The 27,223-nt window shown below is 40.6% G+C and overlaps 1 protein-coding gene across 3 annotated transcripts in view; it reads right to left on the bottom strand.

The window, feature by feature from the left end:
• Positions 1-13,650, bottom strand: part of PCDH17 (protocadherin 17) — a 97,368-nt gene extending 83,718 nt beyond the window's left edge. For all 3 annotated transcript variants that reach the window (XM_051626475.1, XM_051626483.1, XM_051626490.1), the window contains exons 1-2: positions 13,124-13,650; positions 8,338-11,394 (exon numbers count right to left, since the gene is read on the bottom strand). In XM_051626475.1, the coding sequence (XP_051482435.1) occupies positions 8,338-10,953 (2,616 nt within the window). In that variant the 5' untranslated portion in view covers positions 10,954-11,394; positions 13,124-13,650. The remainder of the gene's footprint in view (positions 1-8,337; positions 11,395-13,123) is intronic.
• Between the last annotated feature and the right edge of the window lie 13,573 nt (positions 13,651-27,223).

Here is a 27,223-nt window from a genome sequence, read left to right as displayed (position 1 = left end):
TTCAATGAACTGTAAGAACCATTTCGATACAATAAAATTGCCTGGAAGTGTTCCAGGGCAAGGACTGCAAATACCAGTAATCATAGTGTCACTAGAACTAGTACAGGCAAATACAAGCGTGTCACACATATATCAATAGATGGTCTGAAACACTGCCTGAAACCAATTTTGCATGTCTATCACTGCAAGAACTTACAATGCATCGATCAGAGGTCCCACCCACACAGCTGAAATTGTGCATTTGTATCTTGTAACAAGGCTTTTCCTTTCCCATTTTGAGTCCTGCTTTGGCATGCCATGGAGACTGCAGCACACAACCACCCAGCAGGGAATGGGATGAGATTAGAAAGTTTTCTGTTACAGGTAAAAGTATTTTATGAACCAGAGGAACACTGATCTTATACATATATCACAATGTCAGTAGAAAGGTCCATGGCTAAAATAAAATACTGTTAATTTGAAATATTTTACTTGCCTAGATCACTTACAGAATACTAAACTGAAAATAGATCACCATAGGACTGGTTGTCTTGAGGGCTGAAAGAGGAGATATCCCCTCACTGCACAAAAGTGTGAAGCAAATCGACCTTTATGCTGTTCAGTACAACCAATACTAATAATGGGCTGAAACTATGCAATAATATCTTTATATGTAGAGGAACTCACAAATTCTTGAGGACACAGCACCAAAAAAGGAGCCGTCTTCTCATCTCAAGTAAGTGAAAGATGAACTGATCTTATGCTATCCTTTCTGCACGGTTAACAACATTAACTTGTGAAAGAAATTCAGAAGAAAGAAATGTTTCTCATGTGGCCTTAATAAGCAGGAATTGTCTCAGCAGCCTTTGGGATTTAGATAGAAAATATATGACTGTTCAAGGAGGTTATTTAAAGCACTGCCTAATATCCTAATTAACAGGGACATTCATATGAATTTTCTTGTTCTTGAATGTAGTACTTAATACTGAGTATTTTATCTAAAATGCTTAATAATTTATCCATTTTTTTCTTACTCATAGGATTTGCAGTAATTAATCCAGAATCTTCTTCTGTGGAAAAAAAAAAAAGAAAAATGTCTACAGCAGACTAAAAACAAAGGTTGCGCTAAAAAGACCATGACAAATACATTTCTAGAACTTAGAGTACACCCTGGATAAGATTTATGGCAGGTTGTGCACTACTGCATTTCATCTCATCATATCAGCAAAAGCAGCAACCACTAGTCAATCTCCTTGTTGCCCCCTTAAAAACATAACAAATGAAACACTTAAACTCCAGGAACTTCTCCTCAAAATAATTTTTCCAGTCTCTTCTTAGTATTTTTTTTTTTTTCCCCTAGATTAGGTAAGAGCCTGCAGTCCTGTGAGAGTTTCTCTTCTTTCCTATGCTTTTGAACCTTTTAGCATTAATTTCACCACTACTCTTCTTACAGCTGAAGTACAGATACAACTGAAAGTATAAAGCTCTCAGGCTATTTGCTGCAAAAATTTGTCCCAATTGCTCTACTCTGACCTTCTGACATCAAAGGATTGCTTCTATACTTTTAATGATAAAAACAGAGCTGTGTTTCTGCTCTGGTCGACAAACCATTGTTTAAGTTCTTTTCACCAAAAAAATTCTTACCTGTTGGAAAATACTAATACTACTGTCAAAATGTCTTTTCTTTATACATGCAGGCACTCCTCAGTCTTGAAGAAGTGTCTCAAGAACTCTGCCATAGATCCTGTATGTTTTCTTCAGAAAGAAAACAACAATCCATATACATAGACTTTTTATATGCAAAATGTCTTGCATAGCAAAACCTATAATTAATTTGACGAGGCATTTTAATTTTTGCAGAAACAATGAAAGAAATATAAATCAAGCAGGATCTTTAAAAATGTATCTGTAAATATTAGCCAGTATATTAATCTTTTCTGAGAAGGAAAAAAGTGAAAGGAAAGAAAAAATGCTGGGGAAATGATTACTATTTCATTATTTTCATTTAAAAGTAAAATTCTAACTGGTTTACAGCCAGGTGTGGCAACTTGGAAGAAGTTTATTTTTTAATGACATTTTTGCCTCCTTAGAGAAGCCAGGTTATATCTATGCTTTCTTAATGCCAAGTGATATTTGTAAATATTTCACATGTACTAATGATAACTTTCCATGTAACAATATTTGCTGAATTTTAAGAATAATGCACACCTAAAATATATGAAAAGATGAAAATATATTTTTACAAAAAAAACCTGTTTGTAAAGAGCTATAAGAAAACAACACAAAACACTGAAAACCTAAAAATAAAGGATCCTGTCATACTATTCCTAGCTGTACTTTGTAAGGCTCTTAGTCACAATTTACTCTTGAAACACTGAAATCATTAAGTCAAAATTATGCTATTGACTGAAATACAAGTAAGAACAGGCCTATTCATCAATGTGAGTAAAGATAGCAGAAACCTGACAAATCTACTGTTAAAAGATAACTCTTCAAAGGATCAGTCATTAAAATTGCACTGGTAATCACAAATTTGTGTGGATTTTCCTATTTAAGATTAGGTAGTGACAGTGAGCACCTAGCTCAGACAAATTCCAGAGCCATAGAGAGCTGTGATCCAGTAAATCCTGCATTATTTATTTCACATATGTTATTTTAATCACACCAACATTCTGTAACTCTTGTATTTTATAAAGCAGTCAGTTCTATGGAGATTTTATTATTCTTAAGTTATTGCTTAATGAGAATTTCTATTCTGGCAATATAAGTTTGTTTCTCATAATATCAAGCTTCTACTTCAGATTCTTCAATTTTCCTTTTTTTAAAAATTATTTTTAGTGTTTTATATTACAGCATTTCATCTTGGAAAGTTCTTTAGATCTCAGATGGACCTATATATTAGGAATGATCCTTTTGAAATAATATTGCCATAAACAATACCGGCAAGGAGTTCAAGACCAGAGTAGATGTTACACAAAACAGAAGCCCAATTCTGCTTCCTCTGTGTATTTCAGCAGCCAGGGCAGATGCCATAGTGAGAAGTATGTTGCCAGACCTGGTCCTAAAATATATGTAATTTGTGTCAAAGTACTATGCAGTGTATCTTGATGAAAAGTTAAATAATGTTTCATGAAAATATAGAAAAGATCCTGCCTTGGAATTCTTACACAGGTGAGTCAATACATGGTATTGACTTCTCTGAATAAGTAAAACTAAAGCTACAGAAAAATGTAACACAAAATCATACTAACTTGCAGACCATATTTACACAATGCAAACATTCACAATAGATATTTTTAAGACATCAAAACACTGTAAAATCTACTATCATGCATCTTAGCCAGTTTTGAAGTTTCATCTGCTGACAATTTAGTGTCCTTGCACACAGCCCTAGAATATGGAGCTGTGATATGTTGAGAATTACTAAGTACAAACCTGCAAACATGTAGAATTGCCCCATTATCCTCTTGGTGCAAAATATTAACTTCTACTAGCTCTAGTGAGAGAGAAAATACTACTCCTCATTTGCAGTAGAAGATAAGAGAAATAAAAATCTGATACTTCTGTTTTCAGACAGGAATTTAAACCACTAAGAACAAACAACTTCTGTGAGGCAAACTGCTTTTCCTTATAGTGCAGCAGCTGCAGACTTCTTTCTGCAGTCTTGACATTTCTGAGCCGAAGTTTCTCAAAGTAAAGCCTGGAACAGTGTATCTAGAGACAGAGCGGCACTAATATAGCTTACGTTTTTCATTTCCCCTGAAGATTCTATCTCCTTAGGTACTACCCAATGCCTCGCAATGAAGCTGCACTGGGACTTGACAGTAATCTGTTGACACATCATAAACATCAGGTGCCTGAAGTATTACGAATTATCTGTGCTTTATCTTAAAATGCTACAGGATTGCCTAGTACAGCAGCTATGGTGATTCCCAGCTTGAGACCTACTGCAACACAGTCAGTCTTCTTTAGCTGTTGTTTAGCAGAAGTTGCAGCCAATGTTTTCTTTATTCACTCCCATCTTATTCCTGGTATATTTACAAAGCTCTCCAAGTTGCACCACAAGTATAATAATAAATAATCTCTAGAATTATCAATGCACCTTGCATATGGAGATAGTTTTCTACACTACTGTTATATCACATTGAGGAATTTTTATAGAACCTATTTATTTAAGGAAACTATATATTTCTCTTTATTCAATCTTCTGTCTATTGTAAACCTGCAAGAAGAAACTGCAACTTGTTCACCCAGCGAAAGGCAAACTGATTAACTCAGAACTTTTTGGTAGCAGAGATATGAAAATAAATATGTATGTTTGTACATGGTATTTACTTCTCTAATGTCTGCTCTTCAAAATAAAGCAAAATCCTGTTTCTCTTCATCAGGTGAGTATGTCAGCTTGATTTACTCACCAGAATAAGACAAACAGAATTTGTCTAGTAGCCTTTAAGGTGTATAGTGAACAGAAATCTTCTTTCAGCCATGCAGAGTTTCCAAAAACATAGTTTGGACCTTAAGTGATTCAAAGCTCATATTAAATTTTGAATCTGTCAATAAGTCTATATTTACATATTTTTAACTTACTTGTATTTGAAAGCACTGTTTCTAAAGTATGCTTAGAATATGATTCCTGGAGGTAAAAGAAATTAAGCATGCTAAAGTGTGTCTATTCTGGCTTCCTAGTATGTTGCTAAACACTGCTCTTCATCCACATCAACCTCATGTGCACATCAAAACACAAATGGTCTGTGGAAGTGTACTGCATCCCTGGCTATCCATCCAAAAATTTATACATATATATAAGCATACATGTTTAAATTATTTCATTTTATGGCAATGAAGAAGTTAATTGATTCATATAGGTAACTCATGCAATCATAGCATGTAGCTGTATGCTACACAGTAGTGAGTAAACACAAGTTGTTAAACTGTGTGACTAACGGGTAACAGAAGTCACTAAATGAGAGGTAAGATTACACCACTCTTACACCTATCAGGTAATATTTTCTTCAGCTCCTGGTCATTTTAGGTTAGTCTGAAACTCATAGTCACTAAGTAACACTTTACTCCACAGGTATTCATTGACATAAATTGGGCTATTTTTAAAATAAAATACTATTAATGAGAATTAAGGCAATCATGAAGTATATCAATTTTACCAGCTCTTACTGAGAAGCAAAAGGTGTGTTACACACCTTGAATAAGAGAAAATTTGGATCTTACTGAGAAATAAATTATTTATTTGATGTTAAATATTTATAGACTCAATTGGATATACTAAGTAATAATATAATATTTAGTATGTGTATATATATCCATGGATATATGTGTGTATATATATATATACATATATAAACATAAAGTTTTAATAACAGGCTCCTGCTAGAGAAGTCTGCCATTAAACACTTGTCAAGAAAATGAGAGTGAAGAAAAGCAGCTCTGTTGTATGAATTATACAGTGTGAGATTATTGTGGCCCAGTAATGTATCTGAAAAACTGAAGTGAATGTTCACTAGAGAACACTCACAAAATTGTTTATCTTTCTCTCACTGAGGTAAGGAAGAAAACTGCTTTTCTGAGTTGACCAATGACAGGAGATGATAAAGAAGCTGTGTAGGTTCTCTATCTTTTTTCCACTAGCTATACCTTTGCTTCCTAACTGTGTAATTTAGTTTTCCAGACACAGGTTTTCTGGAGCCATCAAGGATATAAAAGACCCAGAGAGATCTCTGATCCTTTACCATTTCGCCCTAAGTTTGCAGTTTGGCTTTTAACTGTGGCAGAAGTACAGGACCAGACACAAAGCAGTATCTATATTCTAAATGCAAATTTTATATAAAATTTACTCCAGGGATGTGGAGATGGAGAATACAAAGCATGTTTTAGTAATGCAGAATTATAGTGAAGAGGACTGGATTTTCTCATCTAGCTTCTTTAAATCTGGGCCTTTCTTAAATAGAAACGAACTACTCTGTTTCATACTGCGTATTTGTTTTGTCAATAGAACCACAAAATATAGTATCAATAAGTATGTTTGAACAGGTTGTTCACTAGGGAAAAAAATTAATGTTTCTTAAACTACCTGCTGGACCATCTAAATATCCCAAAACACTCTGTGCAGATGTTCAGGGAAAGTAAAAACAGTATTAGATACACCAGTATGTGCTATGAGAAGTTACAGTTAACATTTCCCACAGTTGTCATAATGAAAACTGTTATAGAAACCACAACACACCTTTTTAAGGGAGGAAATTCCTCTTTTAGCTTTATATAGATCTCAGAAAAAAAAAAAAATCATTATTGATATCATACAGTGAACACTGTAAAAAAAAGGAATAATATTTTCCATAGGGATTTTACACTACAATTGAATCTTTACTACTTAGTAGCATCAATACATTAATTATTTGCTTTATATAGACATTACATCATTGTAGGAAAGTATAATTTTCTGTCTTTTAGTAACTATTACACTTATCAATAGGAAAAAAAAAATGCTTGCTTTTTTTTTCAGCATTCTGACAACTCAATTTTACATTAAAAAAGTTTACATGACTTAAACAAGTGTCATTGAAAGCTGTTTGTTTTTTAAAGCATGAACTATAAATCAAATTATCTCTTGTGCCCTAACCTAAACTCTTTCCTGAAATGTCACTTTTTGTTCAAACCAATTTCAGATTTTAAGTATTGCTCCACTCACTTAATTGATAGCAACACAAATCCATGATAGGCGTAAAATGAAATTGTTTCTGTGACACAACTCAATAGTGGATTGAGGTTTAGTTCACAGTGACCTTGTACAGCCAGCCTTTTTGCCTGTTTTCCATTTTTTTTTTCTTCCCGATTATAAATATGCAATTTACAGGCCACCAGTTACTGGAATTTTGGTTACTTAACCTACCAGTTCCCAATGGTCACTTCTGTTTAGTTTAAAACATTAGATACAACTGGCAGCTAGAACATTTGGTGCTCACAGACCACAGGGTATGATAACTGAAAGGTATTACAAATTTTCATTTGGTACATCAAGTGTCTACAGTGCAACTTCTTTCCCACTAGCCACATACACAAAATGAGTCTGTGTCACTTCTGATACATTCAGCTCGTTCCTCTATGACTCAGAACAGCATATCAGGAGAACCACAGGATAAAACAGATATGACATTTCAAATATGTTTAATAGCCATTATCCAGAGCCTGCTTTCAATCCAAACGTTAAAAATCACTTTGGAACATACCTGTAGTTTTTGAACATTAAGCTGCATTAATCATGAAGTAATACTTTAAATTAAATCAATCTGAGCCAAATTCTGCCCTCACCTTCACTCTATGAGTTCACTGCTCTGCAATACATCTTCTGAGTTTGGACTTTAAACTAACTGCTAAAAATTAAGCCATTATTTGATTATCACCCTGTATCCAATGGTCCAAATTCTAGCATTCCTCACAGTCACGAAGTCGGTAGAGAACAGTGTGGGTATAACTGGCAGCAGAATGCAGCTCAGCCATAATTTCTAAATCAGCTTTGGTAGAAGAAAGAGCATGTAAGTCTTTTGCTATGAAGTAATCATCAGTATTGACTCAGGCTACTGGAAATCTGACTAGTTGTTTTGCTGTTTTATGACAGGATGTAAGTTTTGTTAACATTTGGGGGAAGGAGGGAATCACCACACACATATTCTATTTGATTAAGCAGAATTTTCAGCACTGAAGGTCTGGTTGTTTACGGGGAGAGGAGGAGGCAGCGGAGCCCCAATGTTACTCTTCTGCATCAAAAAATAAATATTTATGTATATATATTCTAAAGAAGGAAATTTAAAAAAATTAAAAACATACATATTGGAAAGATAGCTCATATTTACATACAAGATTGGAGAGCTATAATACACTGTTGCAATAGATGTCCTCAGTGTGTAGAGTTTCTCCCACGTCCTGTTAGTTACTGCAGGTAATATGACTGCTTCAAAAATGCCCTTCCCCACCTCCACCCCAAACCAAAGTGAAGTGAAACCTGTGGAAGTGCCCACCTCTGTCTAAAGGCCTTCTGGGAAAATACCCTAGCATTCCCCAAATGTACTAAATGCCTACCTGCACTCTCACATGCACCTCTTTTGCACTGGCATAATAACCCTGCTTTGGTGGGTGTCTACTTTTGAATCACATGGGAAACACTGGTGTGACAGTAGAACCAGACTCATCAGATCTGGTCTGGCTCCACTTTCATTAAGTCCACCTCTCCTTAGTGACTTCTGTTGGTCCCTTCAGTGGTGCCTTACAGCAGATTTCACTGCAGACAAAAGGTAAAGTTAAATCAGCTTCTAAAGTGAGGTCCAGGGTATTCTAAAAGTCTCCTACCTGAATTATGGACATCCGGCTCGGGGGAGCCTCGCTGGCGTTAGTCCCTTGCCCTGTGAAGCTGGTATGGCAGCCCACATGTCCCTGGGGTACAGTCAGGTTGTTGGAGGCGGGCTTCAGGTACATCACCTCAGACCTGGGAGAGCTGAGGGGCAGGCGGGTCTGGTAATCAAAGTACATGGGTGAGGTGGCCAGGGATGGGCTGCTCACCACGTTCATGACATTGAGGGGGCCCCGGCTGTCCTCGCCCTCACTGGGCACCAGCATAATGTCATTCTTGCTGATCTTCTTCTTCTTGCCCTTACCCCCTCCACTGCCACTGCCTCCTCCTCCCCCGCCACTGCCTCCCCCTCCTCCCAGCTGAGGGTGGCTATACTCAGCAATGCGACAATTATAGGTGCGGATCTCCTTGTTTTCTCGCTTGCACTTCACGGCAATAGTGATCATGGCAGCCAGCAAAATGATGGAGACAGTGCTCAGCGTCACGATCAGGGGCAGTGACAAGTCCCAGTGTGGTCGCCGATGCTGCTCGCCGTTCACCTGCGGCTCGCCAGCCTCAGGCAGGGGCCCTGCCAAGGCCCTGACAATGAGCTTGGCCACTGCAGAGAGGCTGGGCTTGCCATGGTCACTGACTTTTACCACCAGTTCAGCCACAGGGCTGAGCTCTTCCCAGTAGGGGTGCAAGGTGCGTATCTCACCACTAGTAGGGTCCATCTCAAAGAGGTGCTCCTCGTTCCCTTCCACGATCTCATATGTGAGGCGCCCGCTCTCCCCAAAGTCACTGTCCAGGGCGCGGACGGTGCCCACAGGGTAGCCCACCCCAGCATTGCGTGGCACCTGGAGCTCAGCGGTGTCATTGATGAGGGCAGGCAGGACAATAAGGGGCGCATTGTCATTGACATCAAGCACAGTGACACGCACCGTGGCGTTGCTTTCACGATGGGGTGAACCCGAGTCTTTGGCCAGCACACGAAACTCAAAGTGCTTTGTCTGCTCATAGTTGAAGCTCCTCAGGGCGTAGATAGCACCATTGGTGGGGTTAACAGAAACATAGGTGTAGATGGAGACATCACCCACATGCCCAGGCAGAATGGAGTAAGAGACGGTCCCATTTTGGCCCAGGTCAGGGTCCTGGGCCAAAACAGAGCCCAGGTACTCTCCGGGGATATTGTTCTCGGGCACTTGTAACACGTAGAGGTTCTTGCTGAAGCGGGGTGGGTTGTCATTCTCATCAAGGATCCGGACAGAAAATGATTTGGTGGAGTTTAGTGGGGGGTTGCCCCCATCACGTGCCACAATGGTCACATTGTACTCATCCTGTGCTTCACGGTCCAGGGGCCGATCAGTAACCACAGTGTAGAAGTTGTCATAGTTCTCCTCCAGGGTGAAAGGGACGGCTCCGGGCCCGCCGCCACCACCCAGCACCCGGCACTGGAGCTGTCCATTCTTGCCTGAGTCACGATCAGTGACCCGCACCAGGGCAATGACAGTGCCCGGTGGGGCAGCCTCACTCAGTGCTCCCTGGCGAACGGAGACAAAGCCAATGGTGGGTGCATTGTCATTGCGGTCGATGAGGCGGACAGTGACCTTGCAGTGAGCAGGGATGGGATTTGGCCCCAGGTCCCGAGCCTGGACATCGATCTCAATGAGGCCGTTCTCCTCATAGTCCAGATTGCCCTTGACACGGATGAGGCCACTCTGTGGATCGATGCTAAACAGGTCACGGACGCGCTCGGGTGCATAGCCACTGAAGGAGTAGAGCACCTCTCCGTTGGTACCCTCATCAGCATCGGTGGCATTAAGGTCGATGACAGCAGTGCCCAGTGGTGCATTCTCTGGCAGCTCTACCACGTAGGAGGCTGCCTCAAAGACAGGGCTGTTGTCATTGGAGTCAATGAGGCGCACGTTGATCTGCACAGTGCCAGAGCGTGGTGGGTCACCGCCATCCAGTGCTGTCAGCACCAGGGTGTGGTGGCTCTGCTCCTCACGGTCTAATGGCTTCTGGATTACCAGCTCTGGAAATTTTGTTCCATCACCACGGGACTTCACATCGAGGGAGAAGAGGCCATAGTCATCACGGGTGAGCAGGTAGGTGCGCAGCCCATTGTCCCCGGCATCTGGGTCATGGGCACTGGTGAGGGGGAAGCGGGTGCCTGGTGCAGCGTTTTCTGAGATGTCCATGTCCACCTGGTCAGAGGGGAACGCTGGTGCATTGTCGTTCAGGTCCTGGATCTCTACTTTGATCATGCAGATCTCCTGGTCATTGGCGAACACCTCGAGGGACAGCTGACACTTGGCGCTGCGCCGGCATAGTGCCTCGCGGTCAATGCGCTGCTTGGTGTAGAGCAGCCCACTCTCCCCATCCACATCCAGGAGGTGGGGGGCCGAGTTCTCCAGCACTCGGAAGGTGGATTTGGGGCCACGGCCGCCTCCGGGGCTACCGCGCTCCATGGGCACCATCCCGCCTCCTGCCGCACCTGCCGCCAGTCGCGCATCGCGGCCAATATTCCCGATCACTGTGCCCGCTCCCTGCTCCTCTGGCACCGAGTAATTCAGGTTCTTTAGTGACAGGGCGGGAGCCCAGCAGAGAAAGAAGCAACAAATGGAAAGGTACATCCCCGAGCAGGGGTGGAGGTGGCAGCAGCTGCAGCAGCAACCTTCTTCTCTGCCTCCCGTGCTGGGTTTCTTCTTCCTCCTCCTCCGTCGGAGCTGGGATTTTTTCTTTATATTTTTTTTCCCTTTTTTTTTTTTTTTGCCTTCTCTTTCTCCACCCCTGTATTTTAAGTTCCTGAACCTGTTGCTCTAAAACATCTGCAGAGACACAGGATGAGAGGCAGCAAATGGACCATGTAGCTCAGAGGGAGGGAGCAATCGGGGATGGAGGGGGGGTGGGCGGAGGAGCGGGGAGCAGCTTCAGCAGCCTTTCAGCAAGCACTTGCCGTGCTTGCAGTCCCCTCGCAGTTACTTCAGCTGTCCAACTTTGGTAGTGGGAGGATTTCAAAAATCAGAAAATCTCTGAAAGATCTTCTCCTCTGGGCAGACGAAGCGTTCCCAATCCTTGATTCCCCGGAGATGTACAAAGGATAATAAAAATAATAACAATAATAAAAAATCGGTGGCAGTAGTTGTTTCTCTAAAAACGATCAAAAATATTATTTTTTTTTTTAAATACGTGTATTTTATATACATAGGGAAGGGGGGTGGCCACAGGTCTCTAAGCAGGGGTAGAAAATCTTATTTGCTACTCATCGCTTGTGATGCAATTGATGGAGTGAAGGGGTGGGAGAGAGACAGAAGGGGGAAAAAAAAAAGTCTCAGCTTGTTGTTGAAACCCTCTTCGTGTGCAGTGAGAGGCAGTGAAATGTCTGATTGCACCGCGGGGTTGTTGGTTTTCAGGGAGTGTTTTGCTGCATTTAGAGATCTAATCTTGCATTGCTTGCGGCGGAGAGCTGCATCTCGCTGCCACCGGTATTACCCCCCTCTCTGTCTCATACACCCTCACTCTTTCCTTCCCGAATCAAAACGCGAGGGAATGAGGATTGCAGGGCAAAAGGGGAAAATAAAACACACACACACAAAACAACCTCAGTGAAAACTAGTATCCAGATTTGTAGTTTCCCTTCCCTCCCTCTACTACCAGCCTTTTTTGCGGGGAAAAAAAATTAAGAAACCCACTAGCTGACTGTCATCACCAGCAGTAAATACGTATTTTGAGAGAAATCGCAGCCTGTGCTCAATCAGATGCACACTTGGGTTTCTTTAAGACAGGCCAGTAGCCGCCGCCACCACCACATCCTTTCTCTTCGTCTATCTATGTGTGTGTGAGTATGCGTGTCTGAGGAGCTGCACTTTTCTCGATGCAGTTTAATTCCAGTTTGCTTTTCTCTTCAGCCGGGAGGAAATCAACAGGCAACCCATGGCTGGACGCATAGATTTCAAAAAAACCGAGCGAGCGAGAGAGAGAAGGAGGGCAGGAGGAGGTGGGGGGGAGGATGGAGAATGAAAGAAAAAAAAACCACCACACTCTCTCTCTCTCTCTCTGTTAGTCTCTCGCTAAAAGGGAAACAGTCTCTGTATTCACAGGGCTGCGCTGTCAAGTGCCTCTCTTTTCTTTCTATTCAACATCTCCTTCCAATGACACTGCCGCCTAGTCCTCTTCATTTAGGGGAGGGGAGAAGAAGAGGAAAAACAATCCTGGCGATGAATAGAGTGGGAGATCTTTTAATCGACTAATTCGGTTGTAATAGAACCTATGCAGCTTCGTGATTTGGTGTGATGCATTTTTTGCAGTCTTTTCAAGCTCTAACAGTCTCTCTGGGCATCTTGGTACGAGGGGGGTGGGGGGGCGGGGAGTAGCAGCGGCAATGCCAGATGCGTTCCCCCTCTCTGAGATATGTATCCCAGCGTTACGGTGTAGGGCAAATACTGGGTAAGGGTAACTAAATTTTATTTCAGGTTCTTTTAACAACTAGAAATAAATGAATGGCACATCCAGAAATGCAGGTGTTTCAATCTGCCGGATGAGTCAGATCCAGCAGAACAAATCACATTCACTATCGCCTCATGTTCCTCCCTTCAGACATTAGTTGCAGCTTCTTCCTAACGCTGCTCTGACTCACTCTATAGACAGGAAAAAAAAATTAATCAGATTTATATTTTGCGGGGAAGAGGGGAGAGAAGTAAAAAAAAAAAAAAAAAAAAGAAAGAAAAAAAAAGAAAAAAAAAAAAGAAAAAAAAAAGAATGAGAGAGGGGAGGGTGTCGGATCCAGCTACACTTTTACTATACCTCTTTCTCCGGGAGACTGAGGATCAGGAAAACAAGGCTGTTATCCACTCACTGGCACAGAGGCGCGTCTGTCTCCTGCTTTGCTGAGTGTTTTTTAACCACCTTTCCTCAGTGTTATGTGTGAAATAAATCAGAGATCTTTCATATTAAAAGAAAAAAAAGAAAAACACAACCAAAAACACCAACAAAAAAGCCCCAAAACATAGTTTTCCAATACATAGCTCACAGATCTAGTTCCGAGTCTCAGTTCTGCACTGTTTTTTTTCTCCTTTATTTGAGTCCGGACCCAAAGTACACAGTTAATTCTGCAACCTGTGGTAGAGAGGCTTTCAAAAGAAAAAGAAGGAAAAACAAATTTTCTTCTCTGCCTCATTGGTGGGTGGCCCCTTTCAAACAGACGGTCGCCAGTCTTAGCCAGACAGCATGCGAACTGAACGCCGATTCCCGATAAACCAGATCCATTTCACCAGCTGCCCGCAGGTAAGTGGAGAATTCGGCGAAAATTCAACAGTTGGAGCCGCTCTCTGCCTCTCGCTCGCTCTCTCTCTCTCTCTTCCCCACTGCCCCCCTCCCCTTCTCCGCCTCGCCTCCCTCACTGCAGCACTGGCGGGGCCGACGCGCCGCGCCGCGCTCGCCCAGCGCCGCTCGCCGACTGCCGCTATTCACCTCACGGCGCGGCTTAAACATTGATACGGATTCCCCGCCAGCCAATCGGCGGCGGCGGCGGCGACCGGCCCCGGCGCGGACCAGCCAATGGAAGGAGGCGGGCGGGCGGGGGGCGGGGCGGCGGCCGGCGCTGGGTGTCATTGATTAGATCGGGTCGGTGGGAGATCAGCGGCGTGCGGAGGGCTCGGCCGGGCGGGCGGGCTGCCTGCGGTGGCTGGTTCGCCGCGCACCGCACCGCACCGCACCGCACCGCACCGCAGCGCCCCCGCCCCTCCTCCCCGACTGCTCCCGGCTTCGCCTTACTTATATCTCCCCCCTCACCCGCTCCTTCTTATTTATTCATTTTTAAGACATATTAACAAGTCTTCCGTGATGTCAGGTGGGAAAGGCGGGGGGACTCGGCGTCCCCGTACTCCAAAGTACTGCGAGGGCGAGGACTTTACTCCGCCGCACGGTCCCCGAGTCCGCCCGGGTGCCCGGGGCAGCCCCCTGCCCGGTGCCCCAGGCATGCATGGGGAGGGGTAGCAGGTAGACGGGGACCCGCCCCCGCCACCCCCGCCCCGGCTCTGCGGGAGCCGCCCCGAGCAGGTCTTACCCTCCCCGAGGGGAGCATACTCCCGGGACCGCGGGGCGGGCGTGGCGGCAGTCCCGCGGGGCGGGCTGGGGTCCGCAGCAGCGCCCTTTCCTTCCCCTCGCTTTCCTTCCCGTCCCTTCCCGTTCCCGCCCGGCGAGGAGCACGCCCCCGCCGCAGCGGGAGGCTCCCAGCCGGAGCCGGGGGCGACGGGCACTGTGGGGGAGGGAGGACTGAAGCTGGAAAGGTGAGTGCTCGGGATTGCCGAAGCGTCGGTCCCGACCCGCGCGTATCGAAATGGAGCTGCCATTTGTGAGCTGTGAGTGACAAGCGTGTAAGTAGCATGAATCATTTAGACGGAAAATAAAGAAAAAAAAAAAGAAAAAGAAAAAAGAAAAAAGAAATCAACTCCGGAGCAATTACAAGACGCTCCTGACTATTATTTTAGGAGCGGCTCTTAAAATATTAAGTTAAGGAAGCTGCTCTTTCGTCTTGCGCAGTGGGACAACCTTAAGTCCTTTCTGATCCTTTATGTCCCTAAATACCAGTTGCCTTACAAAATTATGAATTCAAATAAAGTAATCTTTCTAGACCCATCTTCCCGTTCTGAAGACCCCTCTGTAGATTTGATAGGGGTAGTTTGCGATGCAGAACGAGTCTGCTAGTAACCATGATAAAACTAGTGCTATGTTAAAATGCAGCATATAAATAAACTATACATACTTTAGTGCCAGTGTGAAATCATTACTCTCAGGCGTGCCAACTTTCTGTGTGAGAGCGACAGACAAGATGAAATAAAGGGTATGTTTACAAAATGAGCTTTGCTTTCTGAACGAGGGCTTCAGATTGGCTGATGAAAATCGGCGTATTCGTCTGAGTCACTTGTTTGGACAAGTCCCCTATAGGAGCAGCACAATTTAAAAAGATAGAACAAACACCAGAGTAAGCCCTGAGCTATCAGGAGACCTCGTTTCACTGTAACTTGAGTCCTGTGCTTTCCTTTCCTTATTCGGCAGCCTGTGCCAAACCTGTAGGATTTCTCGAGGTGTCCACAGATTTCCTACGCAAGTTCTGGTAACTGGGGAAAAAAAAAAAAAAAAAAAAAAAAAAAAGGGGTCGTTGCAATTATGTCATGGCTCCCTCTAGTGTGCTAGAGATACTGCTGCATTTGGGGTATGTACGTGTCTGTGTGCCGAGGTGTGTACACGTTCGGTAACTACTTTCTGAGGGAGCAGGAGAGCACTCCCAGGGTAAAACAATAATTTCACTACTACAGTGACAAATACTATGTAATATATTTCTGGTAATGTTTCTCATGGCTTACTTATGTTTAAAAAACACCCCAAACCCAAGATTAATGTTACTTTTTTTTTTTTTTTTTTTTCCCCAGGAGGCTGGTGTGTCCATCACTTTTTTCTTCAGCCTAGTGAATGCCTTTCTCTTTTATATGACTCAGCATTACACAGTAAATACTCTGACTCCATAATGAAGTCGATACATTTGAGGGCACTCTGCAGTTTGTAAAATGAGTAGTAGCAACTCTGAATTAAGGGGAAAACTACATAACCTTTTATCCAGGCAACTGGAGCTTTGCTTATAAAGTCTGCTTTTTTTAACCCAACATCTTGCAGCTTACAGCATCCCACTGATACCAACAACATGCAAGGAATACTTAGTGAAAAATTAAAATCTGATTCACTAGCATGAGATCCTCAAACCTATGCCTGACTACCAGGTGATGATCATAAATTAAACACTTACCCCTTGTTTTACAAGTAATTGTGTTTTTAGTGTTAACTTCAACAGAGCTACTTTTTAATACTCAATTATGGCTAATTATTAGCAGTTCTAATAATTTATTGGAAATCGTATCATCCTAACAAAAATTGTGGCTTAAACCCAGTAGAGACTTAGGTGCCTAACTGGAAAAAGCCAGATAAAAAATTATGCCTACATATGGATATATGTCTCTGCCAGGCTAATGTTTCTTACATTAGACAGTTTCTAACAACACAATGGCATTTATTGATTTTAATCTACCTGTGCAAGTAGTGAATATTTTACTTGTTTGATGATTTTACAGTATATATAAAATGCATTTTCTGTTAAATTCGTAGCACACATTACATATTTGGTAGCTTAGACGGGCATCCTAATTTTCTATACATTCATGAGGAAATTGCTGTGTTTTTCACATAGAACAGACAGAAATCAAACGTATGAAGGGAATACCAGTACGTGCCAGTAATACTTACGTGCTGTGCCATGTCACTGTGTATTTGATGAACAGTGTATACTTACTGGGGAAAAAAATGAAACAAAGTAAAAACAAAATTTAAAAATGCTTGTTAACAGCTTGGTGAGAAAGCTATACTGTGGAGAGGCTAATACACAGATAAAATGCAAATCCTTAGTAATAGGAATAGACATATAGAAAGCTTATACTGTCTGGCAGATCGAGAAGAACACATGGGGAAGTTCAACAAAGGAGCAAAGTCCATTATAACAGCTCTAACAATAAACTGTATATGGAGGAGTTAAATTATGCTTTGGAAAACTACTTTCTGATACTTGAAATGTTTGCTTATTGGAAACTGTAGTCTGATATCAACCAAAAATAACTGATAGTAACAGGACATACCTCAAACCCAACTTTTTAAAAAATGCTGTAATCATTAAGATATTAGAACAGTGTTCAGACTTGTGTGGGGAAATGTTCAGAACAAAATCTAGTGGTTTAGTATTTTGTCCTCAGCAAAGACAAGTAAACCTTTCCATTTATAAAAAAAAAAAAAAAAGAAGAAAAAGAAGGCAATAAATAAGAAATATCCTCGATCAGAAGTGTTGAAATGAAAATCTTTAGTCTCAGCATGGAGGGTATTTAAGCATAGCACAAAAGTCTGAACAAATATCCCTAAACAAATAAAAGAAAATACGAAGGCAAGGAAAATATCAGTATAGTTAAATGTCAAGGTTCTATATTTAAGTTATTTCAGCCTAAAATGTATCATTGAGAAAGCCCTAATCCAATCACCTTGAAAACAATAGAAAGAAGGAAAATTAGAAAAGCCAAGGAGGGAATTTGAGGAAAAAATAATCCATATATAAGAGAATGAGAGAGTGAATTACCTGCTAAAGACCAAATATATTCCTTACCAATATTAGGAAGCCACAACAGAACCAGCAGGCCAATTAGCTGGCTGGCTATAAAAGAAATGGTATTGCAGAGAAATTATATTTCTGTATTCTAGTACTCATAGCAAATTAAGACATTTCCTCAGGTCAACTTTTTTTTTAGTAACAAAGATGAGATGTGGGTGTATACTGAGGTGTCAACAGAGAGATTGTTAAAGAGTGAAAAGAATGTAGCTAAATACTAGTCATCAAGCCTTCTTACAGAATCCGAAAATGAGGTAAATGAACTGTTAAAAATATGCAGTCATTAAGATCGGTTACTATGTGTGAGGAGGATTAAAAGGTACAAAATCTATTTGTCCTTTAAGAGGGCTAAAAGGGTGATCAAGGAATTATAGTATGACAAGCTTTACTTTTATTACTAGGAAAATTAGTTAAAATTGCCATTAGAATTAGAAATTCTACGACATCTCGAGAAACGTAAGAGAAGTACTGTCCAGAAACTCAATTAAATCAATAGAAACCTTTCCAGTGATTTAATTCATCCCATAATAGCAAAGTAGCACAACTTGCATAGATTAAAAGGACATTTCTTCCATTTATTAGTATTGTTTCAAAGTAACAAGAGAACAATAGATAAAATTAGTTTTGTCTCTCTGCATGTAAGCAGTTTTATGTCAATTTCAATGTGAGTCCACACCAGCAAGACACTTAGCAGAGAGGATAGTTGCTGAGAAAAGGAACAAGAAATTACATAGTACAATAGGTAAAGGCAAGAGAAGGGAAGGATCTGCAAATTATGTTAGTGGACAAATGGAGGGGCAGGAGCCAAGAAGAGAGAGAAAGGAGAACAGGGCGAGGTGGGGCATAAAGCTGTTTTTAAATAGGACTTCAGGCAAAGGGAATTAGCAAGTAGGAGATAAGCCTGGAGTTGTCACTGGAACAGTTGATATCTACTTCTGCTGTCTAGCTGTGAAGTGTTACCTTTACCGTTGCACCTGTGTCATTTTGGAAACAAACAAACACACAAGGAAGATTCATTAGGCTTACAGAAAGGGTGACTTGTTAGGTACAGATAAGTGGCTTAGGACTTGGATACTCACATCTCTTTTCAGGTATGTAATGACTATGACTGTTTAGCACAGAATACAGAAACTTTTTTCTTACATTACAGTGAAAACACTGGACGCACTTGGAGATCAAATCCCATGTGTTTCAAACAGATTAAGTAGAAGTTTTCTTAATGAATAAACAAAAAAGCAATTTATTTAAGAGCAAATGAACTAATGGAAACTGGTTTCCTACACGTGTGTCTTTTAATTTTCCTACTGCCACTACTACCAGCTTCCTCCTGTGTCTTCACTGACAGTTACCCTGCAGATGTGTATGGCTGGCTGAGAGGGACGTGCTGCTGGGCCAGGCAGCAGCTGCCTGGAAGGTTACAATGGCTATTTTTCCTTCTCTGTTAGGGTATCAATTTTTCTTCCATGCATACCCACCAACTGAAATGAAATTTAAACTATGATCACTGTTGAAATGTCTATTCCACTTGGAAATTTTGATTGAAATTAGCCAGTAGGTCACAAAGTTATTGGGCAGAATGACACAGAGACACTCAGATAATGGTTAAGTGGACTCTTTGTTTGCTTACATAGCCTCTTAAAAAGCCTAGAACATTGAATTTATTGGGTTGGGTTTTTTTCTATTTTATTTTAACATTTTGCCAGTCCTGGAGGTATGTTATAGCACAGTAACATGATCATATGATGCAACTTGACATGTTGTCATAATTCATGCACTGATACTACCAGTGAGATAGGAATATACTCTGTAAATACAAACATAATATTTTGTAACAGATAATAGAAAATATTTGCATTTTCAAATAAAGATTTTTCTCTGTAGCATTTCGAAACTTCTGAAGCAAGTATTTTATAGATTTTTCTTAAATCTGGTTTGTTGTGGTTTTTTTTTTCATAATGGTAAATTGCATTAAACCTTACAGAGCTCAGCAATGTATTTTGTTTCACTGAAGTACTTTACAGATGAAAATCTGCTTTGTGAATTATTTCTGACAAGCTTGTTAGGGATTTGAGCACTCACACCCTTTATTATTCTTATTATTTAAATATTTGTTTAGAAATGTATAAAGGTCATTACAATTTATTAAATACTTGGTTTAGTAGATGGTGTTTAGTTTGTCTGCAGTTATTGTGGGTTAGTGTCTCTTGTGTCCTTTAAATTTATGTGGCAGGATAGGACAGATGTTCACCTCTAGATTAGGCTGTACTCTGGAAAGGGAGGAGATCGTGCCTTTCCTGAGAATGGCACAAGTGAAGAAACTCAGAGAAGCGCAGGATAAAAAAAGGAGGAGGAGGCAGGGGAAAAAAGAAAACAAGAGTGAGCAGAAACTCTAGAAAGTGCTGAAGAAAAACAGGGAACAGAACTGCTGCTCAAGTCTCACAGGAGAAGGAAAGAAAATGTTCTCTTGGGCTTTGGGAGGGGACAGTGCATAATCCTCTGCAAACCTGTGGAGCTGCTTAACTAGGAGTATAAATGTACAAGCAGACCTGCCATCTTGCATCTGCATGAGCCAGGGGATTTTAATCTACACTGTTTCTATTGTCTCACTTTGGATGTTTTATGAAGCTTTGTTTTGGAGTAAAATACGATCTTTGGGGCTTAAACCTTTTCTGGGAGTGCTGGTAGTGCTTGGCATTAAGGAAACGGTAAAAGCAGATCCATCTCAAAGATCTGACTAAGTTATATGCATTGTGTAGTCTGAAGTACTGGAAAAGTACTGATAGAGGACAGATTTGGGGAAGACAAAATTGAAGTAACATTTTGAGAATAACATATCTGATGATACAAAAGGTCAGGAAAGTTAAAGAAAGTTAGGGCCCTGATGAAAGTCTTGATGAATGTATTTCATGAGAGCAGTCTAAGGGTGCACACATGTGCTGCATGGAACTGTAAGAAAGCTACTCTACCAAGCAGACTTTAAAGTTATGCAGAGTGAGGTTAGGTATGGAATGAATCTTTATCTTTCTCTTCATTAAAAAACCTAGTCAGACAGAAGGACATAACAAACAAGATTACTGACCCAACAGTACAGGTTGGGGGCTGACCTGCTGGAGAGCAGTGTAGGAGAAAGGGACCAGGGGGTCCTGGTGGACAGGAGGATGACCATGAGCCAGCAATGTGCCCTTGTGGCCAAGAAGGCCAATGGCATCCTGGGGTGTATTAGAAAGGGTGTGGTTAGTAGGTCAAGAGAGGTTCGCCTCCCCCTCTATTCTGCCTTGGTGAGGCCACATCTGGAATATTGTGTCCAGTTCTGGGCCCCTCAGTTCAGGAAGGACAGGGAACTGCTTGAAAGAGTCCAGCGCAGAGCCACAAAGATGATTTAGGGAGTGGAACATCTCCCTTATGAGGAAAGGCTAAGGGAGCTGGGCCTCTTTAGCTTGGAGAAAAGGAGACTGAGGGGTGACCTCATCAATATTTACAAATATGTAAAGAGTGAGTGTCAGGGGGATGGAGCCAGGCTTTTTTCAGTGATGTCCAGTGATAGGACAAGGGGATGGATGCAAACTGGAGCATAGAAGGTTCCATGTGAATATCAGGAAGAACTTCTTTACTGTGAGAGTGACAGAGCACTGGAACAGGCTGCCCAGAGAGCTTGTGGAGTCTCCTTCGCTGGGGACATTCAAAACCTACCTGGACACGTTCCTGTGTGATGCACCCTAGGTGATCCTGCTCTGTCAGGGCAGTTGGACTCGATGATCTTTAGAGGTCCCTTCCAGCCCCTAGGATTCTGTGATTCTGCGAACAGTCTCAGGAAGCTGCTGGACATTTCTCATGTTTCTTAGGCAGAAGTATCTCTAATAATATTAAGAGATATTAAATATTATTAAAATAATTAATCATTTGGAATTCACTGAAATCTCAATATAGTATGTCACTGGAACTCCTTTAAAAAGAAAATAGTTACACCTTCTAAGTTACAATATCATTGAGAGCAGGCTGATATAATTGAGCCAAGCTGAATTTCTGGCTAGCACAACAGTGGCAATAAATTTTTTAACTGGAACATCGCAGGCTTCCCACATTTCACACCTTCAAGCTGCAGGAGGTTTGAATCACTTATTCAAAACATTCTCTCAAATTTTAAGGATCAGGGTGTTGCTTCTTATGGAATGATAGGATGTTATTGTTCACTCTCTTCTAGTGTTTCAGTATTATAACTGTTTCAGAGCTAATGTTTGCCTGCAGTAGCCAAGAAATTGTGGCAGAGTTCAATGCATCATTTTTTCCTCTCGAGGTTGAAGGCTGTAGCATCAGGTCAGACAGGTCATCAGTTTGCTTGTGAAGGCAAGACCAATGTCTTTGTGGAAATTCAGAGCTGGTGCTGCCACCTACAAATAGTGACCGGAAGCAGAGGATTGAGAAAGACTCCAAAATAACTTAGGTGTAAAATATTACAGTCACATAAATTAACTTCTGACAGTATTCTTATAGTTACTCCCCAGGAGGGATGAAGATATCATCTTTGAAACTTCTGGTTTCCAAGTGCAGTGCTTAGTCTCCAGAAAAGACTAAAGCTAAACTGTAAGTGCAAAGTAATCTGTGTGTATAAATTTATGGGAGATAAAGTTCCTACTGGAAACAAAACAAAAAATAACACCACCACCAACAAAAAAGGAATTAAGCCAGCTTCCTGATTGTCAGTTATTTACATATTTTTGTCATTTTAGTTTTTCAAACTTAGCGTTTTGCACCCACCGACAATATTGCAAACTCTCCCTGGGGTTTATGAAATTTCTCACACACTGCATACTAAAGATTCTGCAAGCTAAATTTGCCTGTTATGCAGCCCTTTTGTTTCCAAAGTATTCCCTTATTCAGTTATGCAGTTAGTAGCTTTACTTTAAACAGGACTGATTGCAACACTTTAAACAATTCTGTTGCTAAATCTCACAGAGAAATGGAATACCATTTACACTCTCTGAGCTGCAATTTCCTAAAATTGAAAAGAGAGGAAAACCTGCAAAACAAAGAAACACGTAATGAAACTGTCTCTACTCTCCACCCCAAAAATCCAGGGACATGACTGGGAATAAATAATGACATTAGAAAAATCTTTTGATTCAAGTGTCGCATTTGTATGGTTGCTTTTAAAAGGGAGCAACATCTTTAGACTTTTTGTAAGTGAAAACCTTTCTTTGCTATTTTACACATCTGTTGGAAACCAACCATTCTGTTTTGTTCCTGCTAACCCTTTTCATTTGTATACTCCTGTGTGGGCTCCAACATAAACACGACTCATAAACAGCAGGCTATAGATAAGCTTTCAAAATGTTATGTGGCATTTTACCCACATATCTGTCAAGTAAAAGGTTAGAATCTTCACTTTTTAAAGAAAAACATACCAATTAGCACCAAGGCATGGGTGTCTAGAACATGAGCTTTTCAGTTTGACATGTCTGTAGATGCAGCACAACCCATTTATTTGTATGAAGCTCCCTTTCATTTTCTGATGGCGAGAACCTGGGGAGGGCCCCAGTTCTGATGAATTTGCAAATGCTTATGGCAATTGCTAGATGAGAGTCTTTGCCTGATGTGTCTAGTCTAGCTTCAGCTGGTTAATGGGGCGGTAGGTGATTGCTTTGCCTGGTTTTGCCTTGTTTGCCTACTAAATTGAGGCCTCAACACTGGTTTCAGTGGCGCAATGGGCAAACAGGGTTGTCAAATGCTCTTATCTCCAGTGTACAGGAAAATAAGATAGACTTGAGGGCTTGCTTCCTGGCATAAGCTGGTGGGACTGCAGGTCACAGTGAAAGTTGGAGAGTGATGACAGAAGCCTGTGTGGGGTCACTGGTCCCCATCCTAATGGGGCATTGGCAGCCAGCACCCAGGGATATACAGGGCTTTGGCTTCATCCCTTCCAACACATAGGCCATCTGAGATGAGCTGACCTGACAGTTGGCTGCCAGCACAGAGCAGTAGGAGTTTTAACCCTCCCCCCACTTAGAGCCAGGGGCCAGCAAGCGAGTAAATTATGTTTCTAAAGTCATAATTCCCTTATCTGTTTGCTCCTGGGATAGTACTGCTATACATCCCCCTTTCTGCAGGCGAACTGTTGTCTTTACAGTCTTGTCATAAAAGATTAGTCAAAATCTAGTGCTATAAAACCTCAGAAACCAAGGTTCAAAATTAACATTAGACAAATCCTCTAACCTGCTGCAAAACCAAAAAATTATCCTAAAATTATAATGTGAAGTACTGTATCCTTGAGATCACAAAAATGCTTAATTAATTTATCTGTCTTTCATAAAGACATTTTAAAGAGACTTGATTTTTAAAATTGCATAGCATCCATGTCCTGGAAATTAGGTCCTTTAAGGCATTGTATTTATGAGTACATAAGATCACTTCAAACCAAACCAAACCAAAACATATTGTTGGATTACCTACATAAGAAGTGGAGAAAGAAAGGGAAACAGAAAACAAGTCAGTTCAGATATAAATCCAAGTTAGAATTTCTATTGTTAAGTTTTATCTATTAGGGAGCAATACAGTTTTTAGTTTTATGTAAGAAAGTGTATTCATGGCTGCTTCCCTAAGGAATTTATCAATTAAGATAAATAAATTGCTACAATGTTCTCTTTTATCATAATATCATAAATTGTTAGCAGAAATAACAGCTTTACGTACATCAAGAGATAACATCTGAATTACAAATAAATCACTACAAAATATATGTTGCACACTGTTTTTATTTAATGTGCACAACCATTAAGTATTTAAAGAGCTAAATTCTGCCAGTTGCCTATTCTACTAAATGTGTCCACTATAGTGTGTAAAGGGGGGTGTACTATATTAAGATGGGTAATATTTTAAATTTGGATTTGTTTTACACTACGGGTGTTTAATTTGGAGCAAATGAATCAGTTACATTCCTTCGACAGCATCATTATTTTAAATATATTTATGCAGGTGTAAGAACAATGTAATTGACTTTTATCCTTTTTTTACTTCCATGTCTCTTAATAACTCTTAATATCATGTAGTAACTCCTATTACACCTAAATTGAGTGCTTTGTGGAGCATTTAAACTTTTACTGAATAAGTAAAATTTACTTTTAAATGAACTACTTAGTTTACATGCTAAATTAAGAGTATGTAAAACACATTGAGGCTCAAGAGTATGCCATTTTGTTAGAGTGACTGATGACCTAGCACCAGTTATATCCTCATTTCCACAGTTGTGAAGCTATACACCCTGACTGCATAGGGAACTCAAGGTGACAGGGTGATGCAGTACAACTCCTCACTAAGTCTGGCTGCTGCCTGATGTGTGAGAAGAGGAACTCTGTCTCGGGGTGTATCAGTCAAGTTCAATATCTCACCCTTATCTCAAGGTGCTTAATGATTCAATGTATTGCAAAGGCAGAGTCCTTTTGTGACGATTCTGCTTGACAACTTTACTTTTTTTGTCCCAGTAGACCAGTCTGCCATAAATACATTTGGTCTGGATAGGGACCTTCAGTGGACAGACTCTATACAGTGGAATGAAATCCCATGAGAAACAATGACCATTTTATACTTCAGCAAGTTTCTGCTTTAGATGCAAGGCGTTTCTCTTAACTTAGCTGGCTTTAATGGCAATATATAGCAAAATTTATATGTAGGTAATTTTAATTAATTAAGACAAAACAGCTCACACTTTTCTCTTTGAAGCAAGGATGGCAGAGCAAAATTAAAATAGATTCGTTTGTACTGCTTGGTACACTAATATTAGGTGTTTTCATGCTACAGCGATGAATGTCTATCAAAACCCTGTATATTGGAGAAGACCACATAGGACCAAAAGAAAGATAAAAATCACTGATAATAGGTGGTCATATAGCTTAGGTCGCTGACCTAAGCTATAAGAAATATATTAGGTCACCAAAATGTCTGAATTCAGACACTACTGAGCTCTTATTACAAGACATAATCATATAGAAAACTGCTGAAGAAGTGCATTTGAAACTGCTTTGCTATTTTCTTTTCTCAAAGTGGTGTTCCTGATCATTGTCTCTGATCTTTAAAGGCTGTGGTCATGTTAGTGTAGCGTTCACTTCAGCAGACAAATTGCCTTGATGGTATTATGGCTGTAATACTGATTCTGCTCTATTGCAGAACTTTACCAAGTAACCACTTGTGGAGTTTTCCCAGTAAAGGCACATTGAAGCACAGGCAGATTTAAGCCTTCACCTGAATGATCATCTTGTTATTATTTAGCCCGTGTGATACAAAAATCTAAGAAGTCCCCAAGCAACTGAAGTTACAGAGGAACTCATTTAGTTAATTAATAAAATTTGAAGAACAACTTCTTTCAGGTTTTTTGTTTGTTTGGGTTTTTTTTAACCAATGAGAGAGGCAAATTCAAAATTGTACCTTATGACTATTCTTAAGCATTTCATATACCAAACTCTATTATTTACAGCACTTATGGCAAACAGTTCACAAACAGGGGCCATTGTTTATTGTCTTGTAGTAAACAGTAAGTGTCTCAAACAACTGGCTCCAGTACCCTGGGAATCAGGCTCAAACTTCTGAAAAGCCACTTATCATACAGTAGTGCATAAAAGAAAAATTGTAAAAAATACAGAGTAGATTCACAGGAGGATTTTGAAAGACCTGAAAGAGACCAAATTGTTGTCTATCCTGTCTACCTTGAAGAGTTTAAAATAAGAAATAATACAAAGTTACAACTGGCCAACCAGCAATACATTACTAAATGTCCACACACACAAAGTATATAGCCTTTACTAAGAAATGAAAGTTCATTTTCAGATTAATATTTAATCTCTCTACTCTGTTTGTTGAAATTATTATTTTTCAGTAAGCTCATTTGGAGTTGGCACTGTGGATGCTTTCTGACAGATTCTAATACACATGTTCTCCTTCCAGTCAGTGGACCAAAAAGAAAAACAATAGTTAGTGTTCAGACCTGATCACATAAAGGGAACAAAGATTATTCATAAACAGAGAGGCAAATAGTGATACAGAATCACAGAATCATAGAATCATAGAATGCCAAGTTGGAAGTGACCTAAAGAATCATCTGGTCAAACCTTTTTAGGTACTACTATAGTTTATATGGTTGGAAAGGACCCCTAAGATCACAGAGTTCAACTGTCAACACAAAATACCAAAACAAACAAAAAAAACCCCACCATACAACAACCTTGGCCACTGGAGCATGTACTGAAGTACCAAATCTACACAGCTTTTGAATACCTCCAAGGATGGAGCCACCTCCCTGAAACAGACTTTTCCTTTCTTTCCTCCCTTGCCTCCTTGCCTCCTTCCCTCCCTCTCTTCCTTTCTCCCTTCTCCCTCCCTTCTTATAAAAATATCAGAAGCTTTTTTTGCATCATTTCTGCTGTCCATTCAACATTCTTTGTGAAAGCATAAATTACAATTCACTTCAAATTATATGTTGTTTATCTGCAGTCAAATAAACAGGTCTGAGTAATCTGCCTTGAATAAACGTGCAATTCATTAGAAAGGAAAGTCTAGGAGACAGGCAAATTTCAACATGGGGAATTACCTTCTTTCTGAAATCAGATAGAGGTTTACCATTGACTACCATGTCAGCAAAAGTGCACACTGTGATACTGAAAACAGAATATTTGTTTTCTTATTACAGGTGAGCACAACAATTATTTAATCTGCAATCA

Source organism: Apus apus, chromosome 1 (assembly GCF_020740795.1).
Source record: "Apus apus isolate bApuApu2 chromosome 1, bApuApu2.pri.cur, whole genome shotgun sequence".
In the NCBI taxonomy this organism is placed as follows: Eukaryota; Metazoa; Chordata; class Aves; order Apodiformes; family Apodidae; genus Apus; species Apus apus.
Note: the sequence above shows the minus strand (reverse complement) of the source record. Positions and strands in the feature narration are given on the sequence as shown.